Source organism: Gasterosteus aculeatus, chromosome 13 (assembly GCF_964276395.1).
Source record: "Gasterosteus aculeatus chromosome 13, fGasAcu3.hap1.1, whole genome shotgun sequence".
Lineage (NCBI taxonomy): Eukaryota > Metazoa > Chordata > Actinopteri > Perciformes > Gasterosteidae > Gasterosteus > Gasterosteus aculeatus.
Genome location: NC_135701.1, coordinates 22,860,030 through 22,870,789, shown reverse-complemented (window position 1 = coordinate 22,870,789; position 10,760 = coordinate 22,860,030). Strand labels below are relative to the sequence as shown.

Below are 10,760 nucleotides of genomic sequence, written 5' to 3'. Positions count from 1 at the left end.
TACTGCGTGTGTGCTTGTGTGTGCGTGTGCGTGTGTCGTCCTGCAGCCTCTTCACATGTTTCATGAGGTCACAGCTGGAGTTCAAACACAGAACCATAAACGTGGAGGAGGTTCAGAAGCAGAGACTCTCAGGCGGGGTCACGGGGGTCACAGGGGTCACGGGGGTCACAGGGTCCATCCAGATGAGTAAAACGATATCAGCAGGATGAGATGAAACTAGAGACTAACTGTGACTCGTGGAGGCTCGCTGACAAAGAGGACACTTCCTCCTTCGTCCTTTCATCAAGTCTTCAGATGTCTTTGTCCTCTAATCTGGGATCAAGTTCCTGGTGACTCGTCCCCTTTCTATTGAACATGTGGAGACAATGATAACAAACCTCCCTGTTCTATAAATAGCTCGGGGGGGGGGGGGGGGGGGGGGGTTGAGATGCCATGTGATGTAGGTGAGCGAAAGCCGGCCGCAGTGCATGATGGGACGTGTCGTAACCTGAGGTGAAACTCTTTGTTCCTGCGGGCATGAGCGCGCACGTCGAGGAGGAAACCAGGTTACCTGAGAACCACGGTCCTTTCCTAGTAGGGCTCCTCCCCGCCTCCGTCTCCTCTCCTCCACCCGCCTCCACCCTCACGGCCCTGTGAGCCGCTCCACAGGGAGCCTCATCCACAGCAGGGAGGTGGAGCAGCTTCTCCCCCCATCACAACGGTGCCATAGACATGTGTTTAGTATAACACAACGAGTGTACTTCTCATTGTACTGGACCCCAACACCACATATATACATTATTATCATATTTACACTCACTGTGTCTCAGAATGAAATAAATATAAATATATATATATTATTCAGAATTATTATTATATATATATCATTTTAAAAAGTATATATATATACTTTTCATTTCATTCTGACACAGTGAGTGTAAATATGATTATTATTTAAATCCAACACAGAGTTTTTTAAACATAATGGTTGATTCTTCCTTCGCGGTGATTCAGCTCCGGGTGCGGAGATTCTCCGGTTATTCCCCCGTGAAGCAACACGTCGTCCTCGGGGCGGGGCCAGCCGGGTCCTGGGCGGCTCTCGAGGCGCACAAGCCGGCGCGCGCGGATATAAGAGCGGAGGCGCGCGCTGCCCGACACTCACCGACCTGCTCCCGGAGAAAAGCACCATGTACTCCCGATCCAACAGCGTGACTCTGACGGTGCCGCGGGAGAGCTTCGGCTTCCCCGCGGGCTCCACCCGCAGCACGGAGCCCGAGGTCTTCACCTTCGAGCGGGCGTCCGCTCAGGCCACCGCCGTGCTGTCCTACGTGCCCATCCGGCCCAGGAAGCGCTGCGCCCGCGTGATGTACCCGGCCAAAGTGCGCATGCACCTCCCGCCGCCGGAGAGGAGCGCCGCCAAGCGCTGGCTGCTGGTGCTGTGCCTGGTGGTGCTGTGGCAGATCTACACGGAGGAGCCCTGCGGCTCCGACCCGCTGGCAGCGGCCGGCGGCGCCGACGGCCCGGTGTCGGTCAGCGACTTCCAGAGCTACACCTGCCCCCAGCAGTCCGCGGAGGAGCCGCCGCGGGCGGAGCTGGGGCCCGGACCCGGGCTCCTCTCCGCCGCGCCGGCGGTCTGAGGACGGCGGCTCCTCCGGGGGAGCGAGAGAGGAATCCCGGGGAGGATCCGCAGCAGGACGCCCCCCCGCCCCCGCGGGTGACTGGTGAACCGGGCTCGACCCCGCGCAGCTGCAGGGGAACGGCGCGGCGCAGCGGGAGGCCCGGCAGAGAGCCCCCGGCCCCGCGGGGACGACCCGGCCTGGAGGCCTGGAACCGGACTGGAGAAATAACACAATGAACTTGAACACTGAAACTTGAACTCTTGAACACTTGAACTCGTCCGGTGGGACCGACACACTGACTGCACTCAACGTTAAAACTCTTACTACCTGTTGTCTAAATGTCTTATTTAGTTATTTATTCTATTTGCTATTTATTGATGAGTAATTTTAATAATAAAACAATGTCTAAAAGAAGTTTCCGTTTGCCGCCTCTTCACTGTTTTATTCTTCTGAATCTTGTGTTTCATGGATGTTTCTGATCATTATCAACACATCTGCTTCATATATATTTAAAACAAGTCTTGTTTGGAGTTATAATAATATAATTATATTATAAGTGTTATATAACACTTCACTGATCCCCAGAAGAAAAACTTAAAGAGAGAAAGTTGATGAATGCTGTGAGTCCACGATCACATACATGATAGTATGATAATACTGATCATTAATGTTCATAACTGAAGCTTCACGTGTTGTCTTTGTTTTAGTTCTCGGTAATATTATTAATTGTTATATCTGGGAAACTCTGTAAGTTTTAAAAGACCCCAAACAGATCATCCTCATCATCCTGCTCACGTGGTTCCAGCTCTAATGTCCAGGGTTTGTCTTGCAGGATTACTGACGACACAAAGACCTTCATGCATGTGGACTAGGCTGAAAACACTACAGATGTTGACATTAATAACCCTTCTTCTCATGTCCGGAACCATCTCCATGTTTGAATGTTTGTTCCTCTGAGGTCAAAGGCTCATATGGACAGAAATCTTTCATGTGAGGAGCTTCTGATTATGAGTCCTGATCTTCTCTCATGTTCATCTGAGATTAAAACAGATACCAGATCAATGTGAACACGTTTGAGCCTCCTCCTCCCTAACCAGTGGGAAATCACCTCCACCCTCCTGCTTCCTCATACCTCAACCCCTTCTTCATGTGCTTCCTCATATGCTTCCTCATTGCGTTCCAGATCTCCTTCCTCATCTCCTTCCTCATCTCCTACCTCATCTCCTACCTCATCTCCTACCTGATTTCCTTCCTCATGTCCTACCTGCAGCTGTGAGTGCTTCACCTGGAGGAGGAAGTACTTCCTCACCTCATCATCTGTGTTATTAGAGATCAGAAAGATTAGAGAAAGGTTGTCCATCAAGTATAAATAAGTACAAGTAAGTTTGGTTGGGTCCTTTTTGTTTTTATTATACTGTTTTATTATCATATTATTAATATACAAACTGATTTTTCAATTAAATTCTATTCAATTCATTTTATTTCGTATGGCCCAAAATCGCCATTTACACATTTACCTCAGAGGGCTTTACAGTCAGAGGAGGATCCGTCTCCCGATGGACAGACTGCAATGATGATAAATAAGAGATGTACAATACATTAAATTCCTACAACAGAAATAATTCAAATATTGTGAGTAGTAAGCAGGTGTAGGGCAGGACCACTGAAGGGACAACCACATCAGATAGAACCTCCATCAGATAGAACCTCCGTCCACAGAAGCCTCTGGGGAGGGAAAGCACAAAGACTTCGGGAAAGAAGCAGAGTTGTTAATGTTGGTTTATCACGGCAGTACCAGCAATGTGATGGAGATAAGACGGTGCCTCCCCAGCAAGCTGTTCGGTCCTGTCTGACTTGATCGACAGATACAGTTGAGTATCGTCTGCATAACAATGGAAGTTTATGTGTGTTTTTTGATCGCCTAAAGGAAGCATATTGAGGGTAAAATATGGCGGCAAATCACTGTCAAAATTCGAGAGTGCAAATCAGGCTGATGCGCGTAAATCAAACTTCTGCGAGCAAAAGTTCGTCTCGCGCGAGAGATTTGCTCGCTCGCGGAACGTGAACTTCCTCGCCAGGTGAATCTCTGCTCGCGCTCAAAGATGTTTTCTACGCACTCGCTGTTCTTTTTGACAGTAAGGGGGCGGGGCCAGTCACCAGGGGCGGAGCCAGTCACCATGGTATCTACATCTGATTGGTTACAAACGCCGTCTTTGGATTGGCTGGAGCGATGCCTTCACACAACTATAGAAGCCCATTTCTGCACTGAAGAAAGGGGATAGAAAGTCTAAATTATGAGATGAAACGGTGTTAAAACACAAACCACACGTCTCTGTAACCGTAGTGGACTGTAGATGACAACCATCGCTTACCATCATTACCGGCACATTAAGGCCGATGCGTCCAGCTCGCAGACCGGTCCGTATTAGTAAAATGAAGTCCAAATCTGTGAATATCTTGCCAACTTCCAATACCAAACGATTTTTGGAAAATCAAAATAATGAGGTAAGATATGCGCAGGCTCCTCCATAGTTTGAAGATATTCAAGATATTGGCAAGATATGCAGATTCAGACTGACGCGAGCAAGGTTCACGTTCGTTGGATTTTCGCGCGCGCATCAACCAGATTTGCCGCCATAGTAAAAAGCTCCGGGTGCGAAGATTCCCCGGTCCAAGTACAGAACCTTGTGGGACTCCGTGACCAACATTGATGGTCGTCGAGGATTCACCGTTTACAAACACGAACTGGGATCGATCCGATAAGTAGGATTTAAACCAGCTGAGTGCAGTTCCTTTAGTACCATGATGAGTAATGAGATGCTCTTGCGTTACGGAGCCTTCTTATAGGTTTTAAGGCTGTCTTGCCAAACTAGCCTAGATCCTTCTGATTTGGTGGAACGCCGTAATCGTTCAAGTTTCCGCACAGTTTGCTTTAGGTTCCGTGTTTGAGGGTTGTACCACGGAGCAGACTTCCTTCTTGTTGCTATTCTTCTTTCCAGAGGAGCAATAGCATCCAGCGCCACTCTCAAAGAGCCTGTAGCAGCATCGACAAAATTATCGATCTGGGACGGACTGAGGTTCTCACAGGAGTCTTCTTGTATCTTGAGGCAGGGCACTGAACTTAGAGCAGAAGGAATGGCTTCTTTAAACGGGGCTACAGTTCTATCCGACAAGCATCTACTATGAGATCAACATAGACTGTGGATAAATATCTATCAGATAAGCATTGACTGTAAAAACCTGAGAGGAGCAGATTCCGATAGTAGGAATTCAAAGGTTATTAGACAATGGTCCGACATGAGAAGGTTAAATGTTCTATCCCAATACATACGCCAGAACCAGGTCGAGGGTGCGGGTTCCTGTTCACTCTGACAGGAATCAGGAAACATTTATTTGCCAAAATATGCTAAACATACAAGGAAGTTGTCTTGGCGGTTAGTGCAGAAACCAATTGAATCTGTGAATGCTTGTTCATGAATTGCAATCAGTCACACATATTATCATTATTATCATCGGCAGCGGGCTGATGATAATAATGATGATGACTGTAAACAAAGTGACTCAAATCACCGGCTTTGTTTGTTAAATGACAAAAACAACAAGTTTCATCCCAGCGGTGCAGGTCCTGTGAGCACAGCTGCTTCTGATCCAGTGAGGTCCAACCACACACACACACACACACACACACACACACACACACACACACACACACACACACACACACACACACACACACACACACACACACCACACACACACACATACACACACACACAGGTTGTGGGGGTGTTTGCCTTAAAGGAACCTCAACCAGCTGATAACAACTAGAGGTTGTGGTTGTAGTCAGCCACCCGCACACACACACACACACACACACACACACACGCACACACACACACACACACACACACACACACACACACTGTAAACCTCAGTGGAAACTCTTGGCGTGACGGTTCTTTAAACACAGAGCGGTCACTGTAAACACACACAGGGAGCAGGTGGTGTTTCCATGCTGTGATGGAGGAGGTGGAGCGGATGTGAGTCTAACGCAGAAGCAACGTTGTTGCGCTGCTTATCCACTTCTCTCCCACAGTAAGCAGGTTCATTACGACGCTGCCACGTTAACGCGTAATAAGTGCGTTACAATGACGTATCGTTCGTTAACAGCGTGTTTGTTTCAGAGGGAGGAGCTTAATACTGACAGACAGGTACTGCGCCTTTAAACGCACATTTTCACCTTAAATCTCTAGCAGACGATGTAGCTATTGGAACCTGTATCAGCCTGAAGTACTACGAGCCTGAAGTACTACGAGCCTGAAGTACTATGAACCTGAAGTACGAGCCTGAAGTACTACAAGCCTGAAGTACTACGAGCCTGAAGCACTACGAGCCTGAAGTACTATGAACCTGAAGTACTACAAGCCTGAAGCACTACGAGCCTGAAGTACTACGAGCCTGAAGTACTACAAGCCTGAAGTACTACGAGCCTGAAGCACTACGAGCCTGAAGTACTATGAACCTGAAGTACTACAAGCCTGAAGTACTATGAACCTGAAGTACTATGGCCTGAAGTACTACTTCTGTTGGAGAATGCCTCTGATGTTGTTTTGATGACATAAGCGTTACACACTAGTTGTTAATGTATTATTGAGTCTTTATGAGTCTTCAGATTAACAATAATAACTGCTGTCAGAAACAGTACTTATGACTACTATACGAATCCGTAATGAGAGTATCATGTATAAACACATAAATACATACATGTATAAATGGTGGGGAAAGTGAACACGCATGTCACATGTGGATCAGAGAGGAGGCCCCTCCTCCTTCTCTCCTCCTCCACCTTTTCTCTCTCCACATAACAGCACGCTGACTCATCGCTGGCAGCCAGCGGGGTGAGGGGGTGAGGGGGTGAGGGATGAGGGGGGTGAGGCAGAAACCTTCTCCTCTCAGAAGAAGCGTGGAGGAAGATGCTCCTCCATCAGAAGCCTTTGAGGTCTTTGAAGCTCTGAGAGAAGTTCCTCATGACGAGGCTCATGGAGACGACTAGATCACACGTCCTCAATAACTTCTACTCAGTCACCATCATCATATTTAGTGTGTTAGTGTTGTGGCCGTTTTTTTTGTGTCCTTGTGATAGTTGTGCTGATGTGACGGTTTCAGGACGCAGGACGTCGCATGTGTACAAACTGTAAAGCCCTGTGACGCAACTTTGTCATTTTCAATTTTGGGTTACACAAAATAAAATGAATTGAATGTCTTTGCATGTCTTGGATAGTTTTGTGTGTCTTTGCGATAGTTTTGTGTGTCTTGGATAGTTTTGTGTGTCTTTGCGATAGTTTTGCATGTCTTTGATAGTTTTGTGTGTCTTTGTGATAGTTTTGTGTGTCTTTGATAGTTTTGTGTGTCTTTGTGATCGTTTTGTGTGTCTTTGCGATAGTTTTGTGTTTCTTTGTGATCGTTTTGTGTGTCTTTGTGATCGTTTTGTGTGTCTTTGTGATCGTTTTGTGTGTCTTTGTGATCGTTTTGTGTGTCTTTGCGATAGTTTTGTGTGTCTTTGCGATAGTTTTGTGTGTCTTTGTGATCGTTTTGTGTGTCTTTGATAGTTTTGTGTGTCTTTGATAGTTTTGTGTGTCTTTGTGATCGTTTTGTGTGTCTTTGCGATAGTTTTGTGTGTCTTTGTGATCGTTTTGTGTGTCTTTGTGATCGTTTTGTGTGTCTTTGTGATCGTTTTGTGTGTCTTTGCGATAGTTTTGTGTTTCTTTGTGACTCCCCAGCAGTAATTTGCGCTAGTTCCTCTCTGATGGCGACTCATTCATTCACACATCCTGTTCAGGCGTCATGAACTTCCCCTGTGTGATCCTGTTAGAGCAGTTTGACACATTCCTGTGGATCCACACTATGTGACTGAGGCTTAAAATACCCCCCCACCCCGGCCCCCTCATTCCTGTGCCCATTGAAGAGCATAACTGTACGTGATCCATCATGAGATGTTAACTGATTAATGCCACCTGTCTTCATGTCAGATGAGTAATATCTGTAATGGGTTATGGGAACTTCACTAATCCAGGATTAGAAGGGTATTTGGAGTATTCGAAGTATTTGCGTGGTGAGGAACGCCCAGAGGCTCGGCCAGGTGGAGCCCTGTTCAGGTGCAGTCTCACTGTACACACTCGTGAAGCTCGGCTCCCAGGGTTCACACACACATGCCACACATGCCAGACGGTGAGCGCACACACCCGGACAAAGGGAGGTGCGCCATGATGTCACTGCGACACAGAAAGGACAACTGTTCCACAACTGTTCTTCTCACCACAGTGGAGGACAGCGGACCGGGCTTTTATTTTGACACTGATCACATATGGGCATGGAGGGGTTTTATTTTTACACTGTTTGATCACATGTGGGCATGAAAGGCTTTTATTTTGACACTGATCACATGTTGGCATGAAGGGCTTTTATTTTGACACTGTTGGATCACATGTGGGCATGAAGGGCTTTTATTTTGACACTGTTTGATCACATGTGGGCATGAAGGGCTTTTATTTTGACACTGTTGGATCACATGTGGGCATGAAGGGCTTTTATTTTGACACTGTTTGATCACATGTGGGCATGAAGGGCTTTTATTTTGACACTGTTGGATCACATGTGGGCATGAAGGGCTTTTATTTTGACACTGTTGGATCACATGTGGGCATGAAGGGCTTTTATTTTGACACTGTTGGATCACATGTGGGCATGAAGGGCTTTTATTTTGACACTGTTGGATCACATGTGGGCATGAAGGGCTTTTATTTTGACACTGTTTGATCACATGTGGGCACGAAGGGCTTTTATTTTGACACTGTTGGATCACACGTGGGCATGAAGGGCTTTTATTTCGACACTGTTGGATCACATGTGGGCATGAAGAGCTTTTATTTCGACACTGTTTGGTCACATGTGGGCATGAAGGGCTTTTATTTTGACACTGTTTGATCACATGTGGGCATGAAGGGCTTTTATTTTGACACTGTTGGATCACATGTGGGCATGAAGGGCTTTTATTTTGACACTGTTGGATCACATGTGGGCATGAAGGGCTTTAAAACATAGTCACTACGATTGTCTCCACAGAGAATAAAGAAATACCGTCAGCTCATTTATTTCCAGTGGGTCCAACGTGAGTGAAGAGATTCACATATCAGGTCAACAGGTTAAAAGGACACTCATGTCTACCATCAGTCCTCAGAAGGTCTCCCCACCCTGTGAAGATAAGAGGAGAGAGAAGGAGGAAGTCTGACTCAATAGTCCTCATCACATCACAGGAATTCAGCCGAGCATTTGAACATGTGGGAACTTTCTGCTGTGATGAAATAGTTATGAAACAAAGATGAATGTAAAACGTCGGTTTTCTTCTGCTCACTCAGCAGGAATCAAGGGAAGCAGCTGAAACATTTCTACACAGATCAATCCTCACATTATTATCATTGTTATTGTTGTTATTTGTATCATTGTTTAGAAGTAGAAGTGGTCGTTGTGATATTACCATCAAGATATAATTAAATGATTCAATTGTACTTTCTGAGCTGACTTGATAGTAGATACAGATAGAGATATAATAACGTAATTATTATCACAATGTTATTATCATTTTTATTGGTATAATTTATTTATTATTATTATAAATGATTCATACAGGCTAATATTAAATGTTTGGATGCTAATGCCTCGCCTCTTCCTTTTCCTCTCCTTCCTCTTCCTCTCCCTCTCCTTCCTCTTCCTCTTCCTCTCCTTCCTCTTCCTCTCCTTCCTCTTCCTCTCCTTCCACTCCCTCTCCTTCCTCTCCCTCTTCCTCTCCCTCTTCCTTTTCCTCTCCTTCCTCTTCCTCTCCTTCCTCTCCCTCTCCTTCCTCTTCCTCTCCTTCCTCTCCCTCTTCCTCTCCCTCTTCCTTTTCCTCTCCTTCCTCTTCCTCTCCTTCCTTTCCCTCTCCTTCCTCTTCCTCTCCTTCCTCTCCCTCTTCCTCTCCCTCTTCCTTTCCCTCTCCTTCCTCTCCCTTTCCCTCTCCTTCCTCTCCCTCTCCTTCCTCTCCCTCTTCCTCTCCCTCTCCTCCCTCTTCCTCTCCTTCCTCTTCCTCTCCTTCCTCTTCCTCTCCTTCCTCTCCCTCTCCTTCCTCTTCCTCTCCTTCCTCTCCCTCTTCCTCTCCCTCTTCCTTTCCCTCTCCTTCCTCTCCCTTTCCCTTTCCTTCCTTTCCCTCTCCTTCCTCTTCCTCTCCTTCCTCTCCCTCTTCCTCTCCCTCTTCCTTTCCCTCTCCTTCCTCTCCCTTTCCCTCTCCTTCCTCTCCCTCTCCTTCCTCTCCCTCTTCCTCTCCCTCTCCTCCCTCTTCCTCTCCTTCCTCTCCCTCTCCTTCCTCTTCCTCTCCTTCCTCTCCCTCTTCCTCTCCCTCTTCCTTTCCCTCTCCTTCCTCTCCCTCTCCTTCCTCTCCCTCTTCCTCTCCCTCTCCTTCCTCTCCCTCTTCCTCTCCCTCTCCTCCCTCTCCCTCTTCCTCTCCCTCTCCTCCCTCTTCCTCTCCTTCCTCTTCCTCTCCTTCCTCTTCCTCTCCTTCCTCTCCCTCTTGCTCCAGAGGAACAACAGGAATGTGAGCAGAGAGTCGGAGACGTTGAGACACGACGAGCGGATGAGGTCATCGTCTCCACCCATCAGACGGAGGCCCGCAGCCTTCATTCCTCCGCCTGCAGAGACACAGTGGAAAAGTACAAGAAGACGACAGGACGACAACGGGAAGACGACGGAAAGACGACGAAGACAACGAAGACAATCTCCAGGCTGGAGGAGCACGTTTATCTGCAGACGCTGGAGGAACGTCCTCACTGGTCCCATCGAAGGAAACCCAGGAGCATCGTTCCTGCTGCTCCAGACCACGCGGGTCCAGATGGGAGCTTTGATGAACCTCTGGAGGCTTTCTGGTCTGCTTCCTGGTCCTGAAGTCCATGAACACACTCCCAGAAGACTTAAGGGCTGCACTAACTATTTTGTTTTAATCAACGGAGAAGACTTTTAGGAAATACCAGTTCATGTGTGAGCAGAAACTGATGGAATGAACCCAGTTCCTCCTCTGCAGCTAGAGAAATGCAGAATGCTTCATGTGCTTCTGTGTCTTTGTGTGAAGGCGGAGGA

General features: G+C 47.2%; 1 protein-coding gene across 1 annotated transcript; it reads left to right on the top strand.

Moving 5' to 3' along the window:
* The first annotated feature begins 987 nt into the window (after window positions 1-987).
* ier3 (immediate early response 3) lies at window positions 988-2,009 on the top strand. The gene has a single exon (XM_040169878.2). It carries the CDS (start codon window positions 1,167-1,169, stop codon window positions 1,614-1,616), a length of 450 nt encoding a protein of 149 aa, XP_040025812.2. The 5' UTR covers window positions 988-1,166; the 3' UTR covers window positions 1,617-2,009.
* Window positions 2,010-10,760: the final 8,751 nt, after the last annotated feature.

Coding starts and splice junctions, on each gene's coding strand:
- ier3 (XM_040169878.2), top strand. CDS start 1,167: ATGTACTCCCGATCCAACAGCGTGACTCTGACGGTGCCGCGGGAGAGC.